The sequence below is a fragment of the Macaca nemestrina genome, chromosome 14 (genome assembly GCF_043159975.1).
Source record: "Macaca nemestrina isolate mMacNem1 chromosome 14, mMacNem.hap1, whole genome shotgun sequence".
NCBI classification, from domain to species: domain Eukaryota; kingdom Metazoa; phylum Chordata; class Mammalia; order Primates; family Cercopithecidae; genus Macaca; species Macaca nemestrina.
The window spans coordinates 64,353,789-64,375,549 of NC_092138.1; the positions used below are offsets into that span (position 1 = coordinate 64,353,789).

Below are 21,761 nucleotides of genomic sequence, written 5' to 3' on the forward strand. Positions count from 1 at the left end.
GTTTGATGGGAGATTTAATAATTGAAAATTGGGAACAGGGGACCAAGCCGGAGAGTTCACGGAACCACTGTCCATTCATGGTTACGACTAAGAGCACGGCTGCTGGAGTCAAACTTGACTTGAATCCTAGCTCGGCCGCACATATTGTCATTATTAGGCATTACCTCATCTGTAAAATGGAGATAATACTTATTTTTCCCTTTTTGCTTAGCTAAGTCCAACTGAGATTTCATTCTCCTCTCAAAGCCTCTGAATCTTACAACTGGATAATTAAGCAAATAATCCTTCGGAGTGGAGGAGGGGAGGCTGGGCGCCAGTGGCTTACACCTGTAATCCCAGCAATTTGGAAGGCCAAGGCAGGTGGATCACCTAAGGTCAGGAGTTCGAGACCAGCCCAACCAACATGACGAAACACCGTCTCTACTGAAAATACAAAAGTTACCCGGGCGTGGTGGCAGGCGCCTGTGATCCCAGCTACCTGGGAGGCTGAGGCAGGAGAATCACTCGACCCCGGGAGGCAGAGGTTGCAGTGAGCCGAGATTGCACCACTGCATTCCAGCCTCAGCGACAAAGTGAGACCTTGTCTCAAAAAAAAAAAAAAAAAAAAATGAGTGGAGGAGGGAAAAACAATCCAATTAATGGGCAAAGGATTTGACTAGACATTTCTCCAAAGAAAATATACAAATAGCCAATAGACACATGGAGAGAGGCTTATTATAAGCCACCAGGAAATGCTGGAGATACTGCTTTGAACCCACCAGTATGGCTATAATCAACAAGTGTTGACAATGAGGAGGAGGAATTGGAACCCTCATACACTGCTGGTGGATTGTAAAAACAGATAATTCAAAACGATAAACATAATTATCAAATGACCCAACAATTTCAGTCCTAGGTATAAACCCAAGAGGAATTAATACTTATGTCCAAACAAAAACTTGTACATGAATGTTCATAGTAGCCTTATTCGTGGCTGGGTAAATGGCTCACACCTGTTATCCCAGCACAAAATTTACCCCGGTGTGCTGGCATGTGCCTGTAGTACCAGCTACTCAGGAGGCTGAGGTGGGAGGATCACCTGAGCCTGGGGAGGTCAAGGCTGCAGCGAGCTGTGATCTCACCACTGCACTCCAACCTGGGTGACAGAGTGAGACCCTGTCTCAAAAAATAAGTAAATAAAATAGTAGCCTTATAATAACCAAAAGGTGGAAACCCAAATGTCCATTACTGACAAATGGAAAAATAAAAAATGGTGTATTCATACAATGGAATATTGTGGAGGGGGGCTGTGAAGCAGTCTAAAATTAAAATCATGGTGGTAGCACAATTCTGTGAATATACTAAAGGTTACTACGTTTATATTTTAAATGAATGAGTTGTATGATGTGTGAGTTATATCTCGAACTCCTGGGCTCAACCTTCCAGACTCAGCCTCCCAAAGTGCTGGGATTACAGGCATGAGCCACCATGCCCAGCCTGATGTGTGAATATTTCAATAAACCCACTATTAAAAAACAAAACGGACTCCCAGCACTTTGGGAGGCCAAAGCAGGTAGATCCCCTGAGTCCAGCAGTTCAGGACCAGTCAGGCCAAAGTAGTGAAATACCATCTCTACAAAAAAATACAAAATTTAGGTGGACATGGTGGCAGGAGCCTGTAGTTCCAGCTACACCAGAGGCTGAGATGGATGATGGCTTAATCTGGGAGGTAGAGACTACAGTGAGCCTTGATCAGGCCACTGCACTCCAGTCTGGGCACCAGAGTGAGGCCCTGTCTTAAAAGGCCAGCCAGGCACAGTGGCTCATGCCTATAATCCCAGGACTTTGGGAGGCCGAGGTGGGCAGATCACCTGAGGTCAGGAGTTCAAGACCAGCCTGGTCAACATGATGAAAACCCGTCTCTACTAAAAATACAAAAATTAGCTGGGCATGGTGGCGGATGCCTATAATCCCAACTACTCAGGAGTTTGAGGCAGGAGAATCACTTGAACCTAGGAGGCGGAGGTTGCAGTGAGCCAAGATTGTGCCACTACACTCCACCCTGGGCAACAGAGCAAGACTCCCTCTCAAAAAAAAAAAAAAAAAAAAAAAAAAGCCAGGCACGATGACTCACACCTGCAAGCCCAGCACTTTGGGAGACTGAGGCTGGAGAATCAGTTGAAGTCAGGGACTGGAGATCAGCCTGGCCAACATGGTAAAACCCCAACTCTACTAAAAATTACAAAAATTTAGCCAGGTGTGGTGGTATGTACCTGTAGTCCCAGCTACTCAGGAGGCTGAGGCAGGAGAATTGCTTGAAGCCAGGAGGCAGAGGCTGCAGTGAGCCGAGATCATGCCACTGCACTTCAGCCTAGGCGACAGAGCGAGACGCCGTCTCAAAATGAAACAAAGCCTGTCCACTGGTTTCTCATCTCAGAGTAAAAGTTCTTGCATTGGCTCTACATGGGCCTGCACACTATCTGCCTCTTCCCCTTCTGATTCATCTAGCTGCCACTTCTTTGCTTCACTCACTCTGTTCCATCCGTAGCAGCTCTGCCTCAGGGCCTTTGCATTTGCCATCTCCTCTGTCAGCTTCAATTCCCAATGCCGAAATAGATCTCCATCACCTTAATATTGAAGCTCAACTGTAACATCGGGGAGGCTTCCTGGAATCCCCTACTTTACTAGTACAGCACCCCCCACCACCACAACCTCTGGAAAAATTTCCCCTCTCACTTCCTTAATTCCTTCCATAGCACAACGCATCAGCATCTGAAATTCTACACATATTTATGGTTTGTCCCCTCCAAGTAGAATGTGAGCTCATTGAAGTCAGGGAATTTTGTTTTCTTCATTACTATATCCTCAGCACCTAGCATAGATTTGAGGTTCAGATACTGACCAAATGAATAAAGGAATACGTTAATTCAAAAAAATGTTGAGTTATTCTTCCACCTTCATCCCCACAGCCCCTTATCTCAGTTCAGGCCTCATCCCTTCTCCAGGATCACTGAGGCAGCCTTCTCAGTGTCCTCCCAGCCTCCTCTCTCTCCCTACTACCCCTTCTCTACATTGCAGCAAGACAGCTCTAACTAAAACATTGATGTGATTACTTTTCTTTTTTTCTTTTTTGTAGAGATAGGTTCTTACTATGTTGCCCAGGCTGGTCTCCAGCTCCAGGGCTCAAGTGATCCTCCCACCTCAGCCTCCCAAAGTGCTGGGATCACAGGTATGAGTCTCTGTGCCTGGCCAATGTGATGTTTTATCTTAAAATTCTTCATGGGAAGGGGAAAAAAACCCTTCATAGGCTGGGCACAGTGGCTCATGCCTATAATCCCAGCACTTTGGGAGGCTCAGGCGGGCAGATCACGAGGTCAGGAGTTCGAGATCAGCCTGACCAATATGGTGAAACACCGTCTCTACAAAAAATACAAAAATTAGCCGGGCATGGTGGCACGTGCCTGTAATCCCAGCTACTCAGGAGACTGAGGCAGGAGAATCGTTTGAACCCGGGAGGCAGAGGTGGCAGTGAGCCAAGATCGCGCCAATTCACTCCAGCCTGGACAACAGAGGAAGACACTGTTTCAAAAAACAAAACAAAAAAAACCTATTACCCTGGGGATAATGTCCAACCCCTTCAACAAGAATCTTGCTCCTTGTGACTTGGCCCTAGCCATGTAGTCACATCCCCCTTAGCACTATACCCTTCAGCCAACTTCTTCAAGCAGTGAGCCTTTGTATATAGTCAAGGACCTGACTTGGTGAAAACTTGCTAACTCTTCCAGCCTGAGCTCAATGGCAGTCAGCAACGCTGCTATTCATAAGCTGATATGCTCCTCCCACCAAGATCCCTCAGCCAGAACTTTCCTCTACCACAGCATTTATCACTTTTTTTTATTTTTTGGACGGAGTCTCGCTCTGTCCCCCAGGCTGGAGTGCAGTGGCATGATTTCGGCTCACTGCAAACTCCGCCTCCCGGGTTCACGCCATTCTCCTGCCTCAGCCTCCTGAGTAGCTGGGACTACAGGCGCCCCCTACCGCACCCGGCTAATTTTTTGTATTTTTTTTTTTTAGTAGAGAAAGGGTTTCACCGCAGTCTTGATCTCCTGACCTTGTGATCCGCCCGCCTCGGCCTCCCAAAGTGCTGGGATTACAGGTGTGAGCCACCACGCCTTTTTTTTTTTTTTTTTTTGAGAGTCTCACTTTGTCGCCAGGCTGGACTGCAATGGCATGATCTCGGCTCACGGCAGCCTCCACCTCCCAGGTTCACGCAATTCTCCTGCCTCAGCCTCCCAAGCAGCTGAAACTACAGGCACATGCTACCATGCCCAGCTAATTTTTGTATTTTTAGTAGACAGGGTTTCACCATGTTGGCCAGGATGGTCTCAATCTCCTGACCTCATGATCCGCCCACCTTGGCCTCCCAAAGTGCTGGGATTACAGGCGTGAGTGAGCCACTGCGCCCGGCCACATTTATCACTTTCTATCACTGTCTGCTTCCTGTCTGTCTTCCCTACCTGACCTTCTATTCTGTGAAAGCAGGGACCACTGGGTTTCAGGTATTTTTGTAATCCAGTGTCTAGTAATGAGCTTGGCACTTGGTAGACATTTAATGTTTTTGAATAAATGAATGAGGAGTACCCTCAGTCCCTGAAAACCCTTTAAGTATGCCAGTGCAGGGTAGTACTTTCCCATGAAAAAACCCCACACACCTGCCTCAAATGTACAGCCCCACACTTAGCAGTAAGGGGACTTCACTTCCCAGCCAGCAGTTCAGTGAACATGTGGTTTAACTCTTCCACCCTATCCCACAGTTTCTCTTGAAGACAAAAAATATAGTTTCACTTCACAAGAAGTTCACTCTTGTTCATGGAGGCATCATGCTGACAGGACTGGATCCAAGGAAAATGCTAGTGACTTTACCAACTTCATTCCCCAATCAAAGAGGACAGGTTTTGGTTTGCCACTGGTGAGTTTATTACATGACTAAAGTTCAAATAAAAAAATAAAAAACAAAATCTTGGCAGGGAAGCTAGAGCCAGAATCAGGAAAATCTGCTTCCTTATCCCCAGACTCCCTGGCCAAGCCCAGCTCCACTAACTCATCTTGACTCGATCAAGTTCCTCATCAAGACTTGCATCTGTACCCTGGACATCTCTGCTGTTCCCACTGGAGACCGAGTCTGGAGTCCCTGGCACTGGGGGTTTGGTGAGGGCTCCATAGACACCCATGGCCTGAGGAGAGGAACAGAGAGAGTACCATGAGGACACTTGACAGAGGTGCAGCCCAGCCCACCAATGGCTAAAAGGGAAAAGATGGCATGGAGGCCAGTGAATTAGTTTTCCTTTCTCCCTCTCTCAAACCTGTCTTGTAAGCTCTGGGGTTGATTTTAGGAATCTTACAAGCCATCAGAGTAAAGTGACTCTCAGAATACCAGCACAGGTATCTACCAAAAAAAGGTATCTCAAGAACTTCCATATTTGCAGGACTGAGTGGAGATGTTTCATTCTTAGATTCCGTCTCTACAAAGAATGAAGGGATGTCTAGGGCCAAGGCATTCTGAAGACCTTTATGGTATCTAAGTGTTGATGACGGTGGTGGGGTCTCAGTTCGGTCCCTGGCACAGGTGCTCTGTGCTGGGTCCTCAGAGAGCTCTAACCTGAGCCACCATGCTGGTGACATCGCCGGGATTGGAGGGCAGTAGGATAGTGTTGGAGTCCTTGGCCAGTTTGGAGAACGCGCTGACATACTGCTCGGCCACAGTCAGTGAAGCTGCTGCATCTCCATTCTGTGACCACAGGGGGATAAAAATCAGAGATTATAGATACGGAGAAGAAGGGGTGGATGGGGAATAAAGAAAGCAGTTCACAATAAAAAGGACTATGTAATCTGGTTCAACAGAGCCCACAGAGGCAGGAACTCTCCTTAAGCATAGATAAGAGAACCCCTTCCACTGTCAATTCCTGTCCCCCATTCCCACCCAGGGGCCTCTCACATGTTGTGTCAGAGCTGCAGCCAGGATTCGAATAGCTTCAGCTTTAGCCTTGGCCTTGGCTAGAACTGCACTGGCCTCTCCTGCAAGAGAAGGGACAGAGCTTGCTTGACCCATGAAGTCAAAGTACCCAAAGATTCTGCCCCAGCACCAATCTTCAAAGGCCCATGCCTTGCTCCTCCCTCAGCCTCTACCCTCTCCTGACCTGCTGCCTGATTTATCTGTTCAGCCTTTTCTGCTTCGGAGGCCAGGATCTGGGCCTGTTTCTTCCCCTCTGCCACATTGATGGCCGACTCTCGGGTCCCCTCAGACTCTAGAACTGTGGCCCGTTTCCGCCGCTCTGCCTCCACCTGGAAGCCCGCAACAATCCCAATCAACAAGCCAAGGGAAAGTTATACAGACCTGCAACTCTACCCATCATAACAGGAGGGAAGTCTGGATCCTCCTGGGACTGGAGCACCCTGAGGTCCTTTTCCTACCCCTCCTTGGCTCCCACCTGCATCTGCATAGACTCTTTCACCCGGGGTGGCACATGGATATCCTTGATCTCATAACGGAGGCAGCGGATACCCCAGCAGTCAGCAGCTTGGTTGATAGCATCCACAATGCTGGCATTCAGGGACTCCCGTTCCTGGAAAAAGAGAGGCATAAGCCCCACAGCTTCAACTTACCTATCAAGGGCCTACACTGAGAAGGGCCTGGGACTGATCTTGACCTTCAGAAAAGATTGAGTGTCAGGTTTGTGTCTTCAAACCCTAACTCTGGCTCAGATCTGCTTACCCGGAAGACTTTGTCCAGAGAGAGTTTGCCGAGCTCTGATCTCATGGTTGTTTGAGCTAGCTGGGTGACGGCATACTCAGGGTCCTCCACACCATAGCTTGCCTGAAACGGACACGGATAGTGTAAGAAGCTTGGGCACAAGATTTTAGTGAAGAGGGCAACTGAAAAGGCTAGATAAAGTAGGGGGCAGATACCTTGTAAGGGTCCATGATGCGCAGGTAAAGGACTCCATCAATTTGCAGAGTTACATTGTCTGTAGAACCAGGAGAGAAAAGGAGGAAAGTCAGGCCTCTAGGTCCCAACCAGTTCTCTCTCCTAAGCTGTGGATCTACAGCAACCACATCCTAATAGCCTCAGAGCACCCATGTCACCCTGAACCCCTCACCGAGAGTCACAGCCGACTGCTCAGGCACGTTGATGACAATTTCCTTGAGACTCTGCACATATCGGATCCGGTCTAACACAGGGATGAGGATGTTCAAACCCTGGGAAGAGGAGTCATGGGTCCTCAGAAGGATGGGAACTATTGGGTTGAGACCTAAGCTAGTCCTGGAGTATGTAGGGAGTCAACACATGGAACATGCCCAGAAAAGCAGCAGCTGCTACCAAGAAATAAGTCCTCATAAGGCTGAAGTGTCACTGGTAAGAAAACCCAAGAGAATAGGAATGCAAGACTAGGCCCCTGAATGGAAGGGAGAGTCATGAGAATCGGAGCCGGCAGAATAGCCATCTCAATGCAGACTGAGAGGTAGGGCTGAGAGAGTGGGCAGAGGAGATTCCCAAGAATGGGGACTGTGAGATGCATAGGAAAAGGTGGTAACATGGGGATGATGGTCAGCAGCCTCGGCCCTGTCAGGTCTGGCCTACAGAGTCGGGAGCTAACAGTGCGGGCAGGCCCAAAAGAGGTCCTCCCGACACTCCATGTCGTGAGGGATTGGTCATCTGGCTGGCCCAGGATGGGCAGAAGAGGTTCTCACAGGCTCCAGGATCCGGTGGAATCGGCCCATTCGCTCCACCACCCAGGCCTCCTGCTGCGGCACGAACAGTACCACGGTGTTTCGGGGCAATCCAGAGGAGGCGCGGCGCGGAGCGCGACCAGAAGCCTGCAGAGAGCCCTGAAAGAAAGAAGAGGGTGAGCAGAGATCTCATCTGGCCAAACACGCCGCCCCTCGGTCCTGAAGGTATCTCCATAAACCACGACCCTCAGGATCCTCGGAGAGAGAATCACATGGGGACCATGACCTCTGACCCCAGTCCTCTCCGAAAGTTGGAAGTTCGCTCTTTCCCAGCGGAGGACCCAGGTGATCTCTGTCCCGACCCTCTGGATAGGTTGCCTCGCTCTCACCCTCAGCAAAAGGGCCCCAGTGCCCCGCGCCGCGCGCGCCAGCATTTCCCACCGCCGCAGCGACCTCCGGAACCAACGAGACGAGCGGAGCGGTCGCTCTCAGAAGCCTACCCGAGCCTTTCCTCTTGCAGTTCCGCTCCCCCGAATGTACTTCCGGCCGTTCCCTACTCCCTTCAACAGTCACCCAATCAGCGTTACTTGGTCGAACGGCGCATCAGGTTGTTCCCTGGGAAACGCAGACCTTCAAGAGAAGGCCGAAGGCTGCCGTTGTTCTGGGTTTAGCTGTTCGCGACCAAGATCCCCGGCCTGATGGCCAAATTATTTTTCGCGTGCATATCACTCAGACACCACGCACTGAATTCTTCACCCTCACCCGAGACTCAGTTTGCCCACCAGAGCGTAGAATCGCCCCCATCCGTCACCATAGCGACGAGTGGATTGAGCTGACTCGTTGCCATGGTTGCCATAGTGACATTCTATAGTAGTCCCGCGGTGTTGTGCCCAGGACTCCCACTGGGGACTGACCCCAATCCCGTTGCCATGGAAACTGGGCCTAACATTGCCTGGCGATTGGGACGAGATTTTCCCCTCCCCTCTTTCCTCAAAGACACTACAGCTCCTTCCCTCTCTTTCCAAGCAAGGTTTGTTATGCCCGGTCTTAAATACCGAGTCCGGCAAACAGCCTCAATGTTCAACCTTGTCTGGAGCACGTCACCTTGCACACATCCCTGATGTTCTGGTAGTCAAGAGACCTCCGTAGTCACCTCCATTTTACATATGAGGGCACTGAAGTTCTGAAGGGCTAAAGTCATTAACAGAACCAGTATCAGAATCCTGATCTACAATTCAGAATTCAGCTTCTAGGACTCAACTTTACCCACCAACCCCTCCGAAAGGAGCAAGACCAGGCCCCAGGAATCAGCAGGGACTAGCCTAAGACCTCATGGGCCCAGGCCTGTTGCCTCCTCTCTGGTAGAAAGGGCTGAGTCCCAGCTCCAGGAAGGCCCTCTATCCCCCTTCGCACCCTCTCCCCAACAACAACAACAACAAAAGTAGAGCTTAGTTCAAGTTTCCAAACAAGAATTTATTCTTTCTTTTTTAATCTTTTTTTTTTCTAAAAAAAAGTACCAGGTACAATTTTTTCCTGTTTCTGATTTGCTTTGTTTTTTCAAGTTTCAGCAAATGCTTGTTCCCCTCAGCCCAGCCTCAGGAGTCAGGACTGAGGCTGGGTCAGAGTCTGGAGTGGGGAATGGGGTAGTTTGGAACCACATGACTGAGTTTGAGGGGTGCCCCTCACCCCAGCTGAGGTAGGTGGGTCAGAGTCTGGCCAGGTGAGTGGAGGCACCCCAGTGCTTGGCCCTGACTCTGCCCCCGGACACCTTCTTCAGTCAGGACCCCAAAGCAAGGAGACAGGCAGGAGGAGAGGGACAACTGGAGTCTGGAGCCCTAGGTGAGGGGTGGTTAACCCCTGTGTGTGTGCATACATGTACACTCTCTCACACACACACACCACACAAAGACAAGCTCGTGTACACACACAAACGCCTAACTTGGCTTTCAGAGATAGGTCAGAGGGTAGGGGAAGTGAAGGGACTAGGGGAAGGGCAGGGGAAGCTGAGTCTTTGGCTACTGACTCAGTCCCTCTGGAATAGCCCCTCTTCCCTCAGCTGAGGGAGAGCAGTTCTCCTCCTACCCCCGGCGTAAGCCTCTTCAACTCTTGAGGTTGGAGCAATATCTGAGAGTGGGAAGGGGGGGGAGTGATGCCAATTATCAGGTGTGGGAGGTTACCAAGGCAATCCAATTTGAATAAATTATAAATTAAAAATAAATAAAATAATAAGTGGCCCCTGCCCAGGATGGGGAGGCAACGCTGGCATAACTTGCCTGGGAACTTGGGACAACCTCAGGGTAGCTCCGGTTCCTCCCTACCTAAGCTGGCCTGGGAAACCCAAGGGAGGGGACAGGCACATGGAGTACCCGAGTAGGGCAGGGTGTAGTAAGGATCAGAAGCTTTAAACACCCAAATAATCCATTTGGGCAAGAGCATGGTGAGGGCTTTAATTCAAGCCTGAAGGGTCTCTTGCTGTCTCTCCATAGAAGTTCTCTAAGATGGAGCAGGATGGGCAGGTCGTTAGGCCGCATGGATTCAGAGTGCTGGCAATCAGGGCAAAGGTGAATAACGTGGATTATGAGGGGCCTCGGTCACAGCCTGCAGTTCGTAAGGGAGCCCTGTGTCCAGCTCCAGGCTCCGGCGGGAAAAAAGCAGGCGGATATCTCCATGCAGGCTTAAGCGGCCTGAGCGGGAGCTCCGGAACCTGAGGAGGACAATGTTATCAAATTAAGAATCCAGGCTGGTCGCAGTAGCTCATGCCTGTAATTCCAGTGCTTTGGGAGGTCCAGGTGGGAGGACTGCTTGAGCCCAGGAGTTGGAGACCAGCCTGAGCAACATAGCAAGACTCTGTCTCTAAAAATAAATAAATAAATATATATATATATATATATATATATATATATATATATATATACACACACACACACACACACATACACACATACATAAAAATTTAAAAATAAACCAAGCAAGAATCCAAACAGTATCGAAGCAAGGAGAGATCCTCTTCAGGGAAGGGATACCTGGGCCTCCCCAGCCGTCCCTGGGCCCTCTCCTCACCTGAGGTGCAGCAAGTAGCAGAGGAGGCGGTGGGTGGGGTTAGCATTTCCCTCCTCACCCACAGGCACCAAAAAGAGGCGATGGCGAAGGAAGGTCATGTGGGCAGCAGGCATGTCCGAGAAGTCAAAGGTCACGAGGAACATCTTTACCACAGTCTGGTTGGGGTTAAATAAGGTCTGGGGACAGGACAGTCAAGGTTGGTACAGCCTGAGGGCTGCTTTCCTCTCTCCCCACTCCCACTCCCTCAGGGCAAACTCACCACTTGGACGGTGCCCACCTTGGGCACGCTGTAACCCTTCCTCCCCAGGGGGTTCAGATCCACGATGCCCTGGGAAGGCCAGGGAGCCATCAGTCAAGGTGGGGACTAGGAAAACTCTGAGCCCTAAATACATGTCCCTCTCCACAGTCTCTCACCCTGAACCTGCCCCTGCCCTACACTAGAGTTCTCCTCACCTGGCCCTGACTCACTCCTAGGTGAGGAATAAGTAAAAAATACCTCTTGCCCCCAGCCCCGCCCCAATTCCTTATCCTCCTGATGGGCTGACTTTGGAGTTGGAGTCAAGGCATACCAGGAAGGGAGCCGGGGCATTTTGCTCAGAAACATCAAAGAATGTGACAGTGACAGGCAGCGTGACATGCTGGGGGCAGTATGACCCACTAGCTCCAATTTCTGCTGTGAAGCCCTCAATGTGGCCAGATGGTGCGAAACGTCCTCGCAGCAATGATTCCTGGGATCAGGGTAGGGAAAACATATTATGAGAGAGATGCCAATTCTTTTCCTTATCCACCCAAGCCACGTTCCACCATCCCACCTCTCCCAGGACCCCCACAATCACAAAGCCTGAGGGGAGCTACCTCAAAGTTGCCCAGCAGGGTACGGCTGACAGCAGGGGTAGGAACAGGGGAGGCACTGGGGGGGCTCAGCAGGCCTGGCCCCTTCCGGAGGCTTCGAAGGGGGCTCCTGGTAGAGGAAGGGACACACAGGGGGTTGGCTTGAGGTATTCTGGGATTCCTGCTCATGTCCTTGAACTCCACCCTTTGCCACTATCTAGGGCTTCTGCCCTGGGGTCCCCTACTCCGATGCTGGAAAGATTACAGACTTCTGTCCCCATTCTCAGGGACAGGGTAGAGCAAAAAGCCGGTCACTTACAGCTTCAGGCGACGGGCTCCTTTCAGCCTCCGCCCCATGGGACTGCAGTCTGTTGGGTCCTATGGAGAGGAATGATTGGGAAAAGAGACAGGGTGAAAGCCACGTATGTTTTGGGGCAGAAGCTCATCACAGACTCTCAAAGGAACACCCCGCCCCCTGGGCCTCCACCTTTACCCACACAAATATCCACGTAAGAGTACATGAAGGACAGGCGCAGTGGCTCACACCTGTAATCACAGTACTTTGGAAGGCCGAGGTGGGTGGATCACTTGAGCTCAGGAGTTTGAGACCAGCCTGGGCAACATGGCGAAACCCCATTTCTACCAAAAATACCAAAAATTAGCTGGGTGCAATGTCATGTGCCTGTGGTCCCAAATATTCGAGAAGCTGAAGTTGGAGGATTGCTTGAGCCTGGGAGAAGGAGGTTGCAGTGAGCTGAGATTGAGCTGAGATTGTGCCACTGCACTCCAGCAATGATGGAGAGAGACCCCATGTCAAAAAAAAAAAAAAAAAAAAAAGTAAATGAACTCCTTTATTGGCTTACCAAAACAGGCTCTTTGGGCCCAGGCAGCAGGTGGCTCCAGAAGGATGTGGCTTTGGCATCAGAACTGTTGGCAGCAGTAGGGTGGCCCAGGGATCCCCGGCGCCTCCGGGGGGCTGGCCCCTCTTCCTCAGAGCTGACATCTGGGGCTTCTCCAGCAGGAAGCAGCCTTCGCTTGGTGGGGCAGGGGCCTGGAGGTCCAGGGCCAGGGGGTGTGTGCTCGGGACTGTGCCCATTGGCAGTGCCAGGGGACTCCCTAGGCCAGAGGCTACCCCCATTGCCCACCCCAGCCACTGGGCTCTTACCCCCTATTTGTGCAAGACTGTGCAAATCAGTGTCAAGTGTGTGCAGCTGGCCTGGAGGGGCTGGCCCTGGGGACTCCCCCAGGGACCCGTGTCCCCCTGGATCTGGGGAGGCCCAGTCTCTGGTGTGCAAAGTATTGCAGGAAGCATTTGATGGGGGGCAGGGGGGACTCCAGGTCCCTGAAGTCCAAGATGAGGTGACACTACTTCTCTGTTCCACAACACAGAGGCCACGGTGGGAGAAATGCTGGCTGGCCACACCTAGTCCCAGCCCCAGTCCCTCTGGGCCCAAAAGCCCCACAGTAGATGGTTCTTCAGGGGGTAGTCCCTCTCTGGCCCCCAGCCCAGGGCCTCTCTTCAGCTCCCGGGGACCCTCAGTGGGTGGGGCTTGTCGTTTCAGGGCCCTGTGAGGCTCAGAGGTACCAGCCGGAGGGGAAAAGATGGATACCTGGTAGACCCCGGGGGATGTCGCCCCCCCTGCTGGGCTGTAGCCCATGAGCAGGCCACCCTGGAGGGCCCCCTGCCTGACTGGAGGCTGTGAAGGGCCAGCCTCTGGCTCTGAGGATGGAGACGGCTCCGCCTGCACGTGGCGCATGAAGCCCCCCTTGGGTCAGGGGGGCCCCCCAACACGGCCTTTATGCTGGGCCTGGGCTGGGGACATCTGTGTAAGAGAAGAGAAGAAAAGGTGGTCAGGGAATCAATGAGTATTCTTCCTTCCAGCTGAGTTTCAGACCCTCTCCTTGCCTGAAGGGGTGACTTTGATGGGTTCCCAGGGATGAATGTGTACAAATCCCTGGATGGACTAATGGAATATAGAGACCACTCTCAGAACTCCTGAGAGGGTGACAGGTTTAGCTCAGGCTTCTTCCCCACCTTCTCCCTGGTACTTACCCCGATGAAGAGGCCTCGAGCCTAGCTGTGCGTTCCCTCTTCCCAACTGATGCCTTGTGCCCCTAGCTTGCAGTCTGATCCATGCCTGCTGCACTGGCAAGGTGACTGCCACCATTCCGTGCAGCTCCTGAGCTCAGCAGGACCCTGAGGAGGGAAGAACAGACATAAGCCAGGATCACTGGAGCCAGCAGTAAGGCCTATCACCAATTATAGGCTAATATAGTATACCCCAGGACATCCTTCTCCCATGTGAGAGGCTCTTCAGGAACAGAAAGGGTAAGTTTGGGGTCCAGGGCCCAGATGGCAGAGTTGGGCTACCTAAGGAGTCAGAGAGGCAGGTCTTGGCTCAGTATAATAAGGATGTGACAAGTGAGTTGATGTAGAATAACTACTTGTCAGGGCCACCATTTGGGGACTCCTGCCCTACATGGAGGAAGGGATGAGAGACCCCCAAGATCCAAAAGACCATGCCAGCTAAGAGGTGGCCAGGGGAGGAATTCAGCTGTCGTACTCAAAGCCACCAAATTGCACAATTGCTTCTTATATGTCTATCTCCAAAGAGACAAGTGCCATCCTAGGGCACTAAGGGCAGAGGTCTCACACACAGTTACACCCCATCAGCAGTCCTCAGAGGTACAAACCTCAAGTCAGTTCAAAGCTGGCCCTTCAGCCCTGAACTCCAAATTACCTCCAGCAAGTAGCCTGTCTCTTTAACAAGAGGCAACAAATCCGACCAAAAACAAGAGGGGGAAGGGGAATGGGTCACTGCCAGAAGGCACTTTCCAGGGCCCTCCTGCAAGGCCCTGCAAACTAGAGATAAGGCCTCAGCAGTCAGTCAGCTGGAAGCAACTAGGGAGTACCTCTCCACGCCCCTCCCCCAGTGCTCACACACCCAACACCGAAACCCCAAACCACTGGTGCATAACATGGTCTTCACTAACTATTCCAGCCCATACTAGGGTGAGGGGAATGTCAAGTTGAAAGCCAACTGCCCCCAGGGTCGCCTTCTCCTTTGCACATTAGCCTGTGTTGTCTGACATTCACAGAGCCCTTTCCCCTTCAAGGAGTACCCTTTGAATGCCTATCCAAGACTCTTCGTCCTTGGATAGGCCAAATGCCATCTCCTCCAGAAAGTCTGCTCTGTCTACCCCAGACCATAAGCATCTCTCCCTCCTCTGAGACCTCACCTATGGCAGTGTTACTACTTCCTATAAACTCAATAACAGTTCTGCTCACTCCTGTGGGTAAGGCATTTTCTAGACTGATCATAGAGTTCCTGAGGACAGATCTGTGTCTCACCCCTCCATCCAACCCCAAGTACAGGGGTAAGCACACAGCAGGGCTCAAAAAAAGTAGAATGTAAGTCCCAGAAATCTGGGCAGCAGTCCTGACACTGGAGAGAAAAATTTCCCAGATGAGAGAAATAGAGAATTAATTGTACAAGGGAGAATCAGGAAGAGAGGTGGAGGTGCGGTGGGGGCAGGGGGGGAGGGCAGGCAGAAAGGAGAGATTTGTACCCAGGGACTGAAAAGCTCTCCTACACCAAGTTCCCATCATTGTACCCCACTATCCCATTTCACCAAATTCTCCTAAGAATTGGGATCCCCAAGAAAATCCTGGTTCCCTGTGGTGGGTGGGATGGCTGGAAAGCGCAGAACACCAATGGCAACCTGCACTAACCTATCTGCAACCAACTTTGTCAGAAGGTACAACCTGCACTAATTTCTACCCCTTCTTTCCTCCACCCAAGTCACACAGATTCAGGAAGGGCCTTTTCCTTAGCACCACCACTTCCAGGTCATCCCAGTTGCCCTCTTGACCCCTTGCCCTGAGGAAGCCAGGGGATGACATGATGCCCTACTTGACCCCAGCATACCTGGCATCTGCTCATTAACCCCAGAGCTCTCTCAGTTCCCACCCTGTCAACAAGACGCTCTAAGATTCACTCCCCTGCCACCCAGCCAGTCTGGCTCTAGACCATGGCTTCAAGCTGACTCATGGGGCAAGACTGCAGGGGAGGGGGGCAGGGCAGACTAAGCCAAACCTCACTCTTTGTGCAGGGGGTGGGCAGCAACTGGCATCAAACAGCTGTGCCAGGCTGTGGCTGGCAAGGACTACAGCTCCCAACATGCCAAGGGAGCAAGGCCAGCAAAAACAACAAGTCCCAGAATACGTCTGTACCTTCAGACACTTTTGAGGCCTGGGAGGTGGGTGAGGTGGATATTGGTATAGGTATCAACTTCGAGGCTCATTCTCCCCTTCCCTTCAGTATTAAAGATTTCAATTTCTACCATGCTATGATCAAGGAGAGTGACAGGAAGAATTCCTATCCATGTGCTTTCCACCCTCATCCTGTGCGGAGAGAACTGCTGCCAGCTGCTATTTTGTCCCTACATACATCCACACAAGCTAGGGGGGCTGTTCCCACGGGCCACCACTGTGGGTAGGAAGGTCGACCTATTCTCTTAGCAACCCCTCGGCCCCCAGCCTAGAGCCCTCTACCCTCAGAGGGGAGGGAGGAGACCTTAGCAGCTTCTCTAAACTAAGCCGGGCAGACTCACCTGACTCTTGGACTCCTTGTTCTGGACGATCCCTTACCCCCTGCGCAGCCTCCCAGGTCCTTTCTCACTCCTCTCCTCCCCACAGCCTGGGACAGGCCCCATACTGTACTGGAGCTTCGGAGATTTGCTCTTTCCCTCTGGCACACTCACCCCGCTCCCAAATCGGCTCCGCTGAGGTGGCCGCTGCTCCGGGCCCTTCCGTCCCGTCCCGGTCCCTCCCCTTGGATCCCCGGTCCTCCCTTCCACGGGCCCCCAACCCAGACAAAGGGTGGCTCAGGCTGAGCCCTGCTCTGCTAGGCGCTTCGCTGCTCAGCTTCGTGTGCAACACTAGCGGGCCCTGGCGCCCGCAGACCCCCAGCCGCTGCCGCGCCCCTCCCTGCGACAGTCCCTCCCCGGGGCCGCCCCGGCTCCGCGCCGCCGACTCCGCTGCCCCTCTGACTCACAGGCCATTTCCTACCAGCTGATGGGGCCGCCCGCCCCGCCCAGCGCCCCACCACCCGCGCCGCGGCAGCCACGGCCGCCACGCCCCCCTTAGGCTACGCCCTCCCTGGAAAGCGACCATGCTCATTGGTCTATAGGAAGCCAGCCTCCTCGCGACCTCAAGTGCGAGGCACGCCCCCTCCAAGAGGCATACGCCTATTGGTCCACAAGGGGGTAGGCCTACCCAAGGTCGCTCCGCCTGTCTCTTTAACCCGTCAGCTGCTGGAGTCCAAAGCAACACCCTGCCCTGCCATTTAACCCTTTCAAAGGCGTAGGCCTCCCACATCTCACCGCTCCACCCTACTCCCCCGCCCTTCCTCCTTCCAGGCCGATTAATAGGAAGCCCGAGGGCTTTAAAGACACAGTTTGACAACCCTCAAAGTCTGCCTGCTGTCTATACCAGACCTCAGACCCCAAATATCCTCACTCCCATTTGTCTTTCCCCACCTTCCAAACCAGAGCTTAAGAGCTGGAGAACTAGTGAAGCCCAGGAAGCTTCCTTCATGCCAGAGAAGAAAAAGGCCTGAGGTGGGACCCTATCTCCTTCCATGCTAAGAAGTGGTATTTTTCCCACTCTTACTCTTAAATTGATGTTCTTTTGCCTTCTTTAGAGGAGCCCCCGGATTCCTAAGATAGGGATACATTTTAATTTCAGGGACATTATTCTTTGTGCCTGTAAACTCCCTTTCTGAGATCAGGCTGCCCCATCCCTTCTGCTAGCACTCTTTCTACTCACAGGCCCATGTTCAAAGAGACAGAGCACACAGGGAAGTGGGATAGGAGGGCTTCTGCCCAGAATGTGGGAAATGAGCCCAACTTTTGTGATGGAGCTTAACCCCATGACTCACAGCTCCCTCAAAACTATCCACCCTCCCACTGAGTCACTGGGCCCCAGCCCAGTTCAGACCCAGTCAAATCAAATGGCAGCAGAACCAGCATTCCTAACCCTTGTCCTCCTACTCTTTAAATGACCAGGATGGAAAGCTTTGCAAGGATTGAGCATTCAAAGACACTTTCTAGAGGGTACTCTAGAGGCAACCTAAGAAAATCAATAGTCCTGTCTCCCCTGCCCTCTGCACTTGTCAGCAAGTCAGACAATTTGGGTCTTAGGAAGCTTTTTCTCCCGGTCCTTCACAGAAGTAGGAGGCAAACATCAGAGCCAAAGAGGGAAAGTCCATTCTTCTGCAGTTCAGAGGCTACAGAGAGCCCAAGGTCCTTGTTTCTGCCTTGCCTGTGTTGTGGACCCCCCAGGGTCCTGAGATTCTATCACTAGATGGTAAAAAGAGGCTCCTTCCTCTTCCCCCTAGTCCCTCATTCCTAGACTTAGGAGACACAAGCAAGTAACAGTCCCTCTAAGCTCCCTTCTCTTTACCTCACCCTAGACCACCTTTTTCAAGAGGACTGACTTCTTTGCTGGTTCCCTAGTGTAAGGAACAGGATTAAGGAAATTTTCAATGCCCTTGTCAAAATTACAGTGTATCAATGTAAGAGCCTACTTGCCTTAATAAAAACTTACTAGGAAAACAGAGACATAGAACACTAGGAAAAAAAATATCCCTTAGCAACCCCACCTTATCCTATCTTTCTGCCACTACCATAGGCCAGGCCTTAGTTACCTACAAAGGTCAGAGGACAATAGTTCAGGGTGAAGGATCAAAGATGTTCCAGGCCTCAATATACCCTGGGAAAGCAGCAGGGTACAACCAAGAGGCCTTACTACTGGGCACGGTGGCTCATGCCTGTAATCCCAGCACTTTGGGAGGCCAAGGTGGGTAGATCACAAAGTCAGGAGTTCGAGACCAGCCTGACTAACATGGTGAAACCCCATGTCTACTAAAAATACAAAAATTAGCTGGGTGTGGTGGCGCGCAACTGTAATCCCAGCTACTCAGGAGGCTGAGGCAGGAGAATCGCTTGAACCCAGGAGGCGGAGGTTGCAGTGAGCTGAGATCATGCCACTGTACTCCAGCCTGGGCGACAGACTGAGACTGTCTCTCAAAAAAAAAAAAAAAAGAGGCCTTACCTTCCTGCCCTAAATTTACCATGCTTTTTTTTTTTTTTTTAATAGCAGTTATCACTACCTGACTTCTCCCTCCCCCTATATAATTTATTTCTCCCCTTATTAGAATGGAAGCTCCATGAGAGCAGCAACTTTGTTTCATTTGTGCTCATATTCACAGAGCCAACGTGAGTCCCTGGCAATGTTCAATAAACATTGACTGAAGAAAACAACAGGCCCTGGGCTGAGTGAACAGCAATCAGGCGATCTGGATCCTATCTTCTGCCCTTTCACTGTGACATCTGGGGAATCACAGTCTCTTTAGCCATAAATTTCCAAAACTGTAAAATAAGGGGTTTGTATAAACAATGACTGCTGAGGGCCTCTGCAGCTCTATAATTCTAATGACTGTTGTTCACTCATATCCATATCAGAGGATAGCTCCAGGCATTCGAACGCCCTGCTGCCTTGTACCAAAGCAGAAAGGCTATATCCTCCAGTCTCAGCACAGCAAACTGATGCCCTTTCTCTTCATGCCCCACCCACTCACACAAACCTCCCCAGTCCTGAGGAAGCTAGAGAGAGTCTGCCCTAGGCCCGCCCTCTCTGAGAGACTGTCTGGGAAGCAGTGTTGCCATAGCAATCGGCTCCTCCTCAAAAGGCTTCAGCCTGCCCTTTTTTACCCCACCCTACCCCAGGGCTTTGTCTGTCCTCAGCACAATCCCCCCCTCCCCAGCCAGTCTCTCAGCTCCTGGGTGGTTGTGTGAGGAGGCTGGCTTGGGGCCCCTTTTAGCAACACTGTCACACTCATTCAGCCACTGTGTGGAACTCAAGCCTTTCCCACCCTCTCCCAGCCAGCCTAGGGGCAAAAGGAACTCTAGCACTCCATCAAATCCCCTCAGGGAAGCAGAGGAGCCCTCAAGAGAACTAGGTCCTAGTCTCGGTTCTGATAGTGCTTCCAAGCCTGGAGTGTGGGGAGCTACTCCCTTTTCCTTCCCTGAGGCTGGAACCTCACAACCCTTACTGGGTTCAGCTTACAGTCATAGCCCACCTCTCAAAACAGACGGAAGATCCTCAATACTCCTCACCACTTCCCCCCTCCCACAGAAGCCCTAGGGTTCCCCACCCAGGGGAAGGACAAGGGTGGGGAAAATCAGTTTGTGTCAAGTGGTTAAATGTGGCTACCAGTCACTTGGGGGTCTATGCGAGAGACCTGGGTGGTAGTGGTGGGAGTGGGGTCTGAGCCCTGCTGCTGGTTACCATGGTCTCTGGTCATTGAGCACAAAGTCCCAGGCAGGGCATGGCTCCTACATGGGCAAGGGCCAGGCCAGGCCCTGGGGCAAGGAAGGAAGTGGGAAATGAGCACACCCAGAGCGTAAGGGCAGGGCAGGGAGGGGGAGGGGGAGACAGAGACAAGGCTGGCTCTGGGAGGAACAGGAACTAGGATGGGGGGTTGACAGGAACCCAGTGGGGGAAGGGTCCCCCAGGACATCAGCTAGGGGAAGAAACCCCAGTCTCAGCTGGACAGATCCAAAAGAGACTGAGGAGACAGTCACACAAGCCCTGGTGACAAGCAGGGTCCGACTCCTCTCTGAGTGCTCAGGCCAGGAGGTGAAGTTAAAAACTGAGCAGACAGGAGTGCAACAGATTGGCCTCTTCACCCAACTAACTCCATCACCCTTGCTCCTAGAACCCAGAACACAATATCTTCCTGGAGTTACTACAATGCCCTAAACTGTTACTTTCTCAAAGTACTGGGGGTTCTGTTCTCCCGCCTCAACTGGGGCCTACAACCCCTTCCCCTAGATAGTGCCCACAGACCCTCCGACACCGCTACACTCTGGACCACCAGCCCTTCTCCATTAAACAGTCCCCCTTCCGTCAAAGCGCCTCCAAGTCCCCTCCCCCTCATGTACCTCCTCCAACCCCCCACATCAGACAGCGACACAGCCCCCTCACGGTGTACCTCGCAACACCCCCCCACCCACAACAAAGCGCTCCTGCCCTTCCTCCATAGAGGCCCCTAGAGAATGCACCTTGTTGCCCACACATTGAGTCCCCAACTGCTCCCCCGACTCCGTGTCTTCCCTCAACATACAGCAGTCTCCAGATTGTCTGCAAAGCGCACCCCCATCCGCGTCCCTTCTTCCACGCTCACCCCGCCCCACACCTGTAGTTCCGTGGATCCCGTTGCACTCGGGTAGGTGGTAGTGGTTGGGACAGTTACTGAGCAGTCCTATCTGTAGTCTCGGCCTGCAAACCTCGCCCCTTCGGTTCGAGCCCCGCCCCCGCAACGCCCAGGCCCACCGTCTCCCTTGTCCCACCTTCCACCTTCTCCGGACTTGTCCCTTTCCTCGTTTAATTTCTCGAGCTCCTCCCCTGTAGCCCGGGCCCCGCCCCCTTCTGTCCCCGCGCCTCTTTCGCGTTTTCTTTGCATTTCCCCAGGATCCTCAGCTTTTCCCAGGCCCCACCCGCGATCCCCGCCTTCTCTTGGTCTCTCCGCCTTTCACCGGGACCCGCCCCCTCGGATTCCAGCCTGGCAGAAGTCGCGCCAGGCCCCCTTCCACCACGATCCCCCTCCCATCTCAGAGCCTCTCCTCCTTCCGCCCCTTCTCCCTCACGCCTCACCCGGGCGGTCGCGATCCAACCAGGATCCGCTGGCTCTGATTGGCGGTGGCAGCCCCAATGGATGACGGAGGAGACAAAGTGATGGCCGCAGGTCGCCTGAGGTCCCACCCCGGCCACGTGCGGCTTCTGTGATGACAGGTCTAGAGGGGCGGGGCTTCGGTCGACAGGCTGCTAGCCTGAGCGGAGCGGATCAGGGAAGGGTGGGAACCCGGAGCCAGGGCCAAAGCCACAAGCCTGAGGGCTCTGAGCCGGGTTGGGGCTCTCTCGCTGCTTTCGCGCCGGTGTGAGCTGCCTGCGAAACTCGAGCCTCTTTGTAGGGATGTCTGGGTTGGCGCGTGCATTTGCACTAATAGGGGAGGTCCGTAGGGTTTGCAAGGTAGTGCAAGGAATCTCAGGGGTCTGTGAAAATAAGGGAATCTGGGCGATGGGGTTCAGGTTTGCG

General features: G+C 52.4%; 2 protein-coding genes across 10 annotated transcripts; both read right to left on the reverse strand.

The window, feature by feature from the left end:
* Positions 1–4,932: 4,932 nt before the first annotated feature.
* LOC105485716 (stomatin like 2) lies at positions 4,933–8,241 on the reverse strand. 2 transcript variants are annotated; one of them, XM_011748116.2, is made up of 10 exons: positions 8,208–8,241; positions 7,729–7,866; positions 7,137–7,236; positions 6,946–7,004; positions 6,752–6,853; positions 6,468–6,602; positions 6,177–6,321; positions 5,975–6,054; positions 5,639–5,767; positions 4,933–5,213 (listed from the first exon to the last, which is right to left on the reverse strand). In XM_011748116.2, the coding sequence occupies exons 2-10, from the start codon at positions 7,756–7,758 to the stop codon at positions 5,076–5,078; spliced, it is 918 nt and encodes a 305-aa protein (XP_011746418.1). In that variant the 5' UTR covers positions 7,759–7,866; positions 8,208–8,241; the 3' UTR covers positions 4,933–5,075. The 2 variants fall into 2 exon arrangements, with proteins under 2 accessions (XP_011746418.1, XP_011746417.1); XM_011748115.2 differs by having other exon boundaries at positions 8,097–8,218.
* Positions 8,242–9,159: 918 nt separating this feature from the next.
* ATOSB (atos homolog B) lies at positions 9,160–21,447 on the reverse strand. Of its 8 annotated transcripts, XM_011748127.3 has the most exons (10): positions 20,862–21,009; positions 13,652–13,795; positions 12,764–13,421; positions 12,462–12,649; positions 11,918–11,976; positions 11,623–11,728; positions 11,337–11,495; positions 11,027–11,095; positions 10,768–10,943; positions 9,160–10,411 (listed from the first exon to the last, which is right to left on the reverse strand). In XM_011748127.3, the coding sequence occupies exons 3-10, from the start codon at positions 13,353–13,355 to the stop codon at positions 10,258–10,260; spliced, it is 1,503 nt and encodes a 500-aa protein (XP_011746429.2). In that variant the 5' UTR covers positions 13,356–13,421; positions 13,652–13,795; positions 20,862–21,009; the 3' UTR covers positions 9,160–10,257. The 8 variants fall into 8 exon arrangements, with proteins under 8 accessions (XP_011746429.2, XP_011746423.2, XP_011746424.2 ...); XM_011748121.3 differs by lacking the exon at positions 20,862–21,009 and adding an exon at positions 21,320–21,447 and having other exon boundaries at positions 12,462–13,421; XM_011748122.3 differs by lacking the exon at positions 20,862–21,009 and adding an exon at positions 21,016–21,079 and having other exon boundaries at positions 12,462–13,421.
* Between the last annotated feature and the right edge of the window lie 314 nt (positions 21,448–21,761).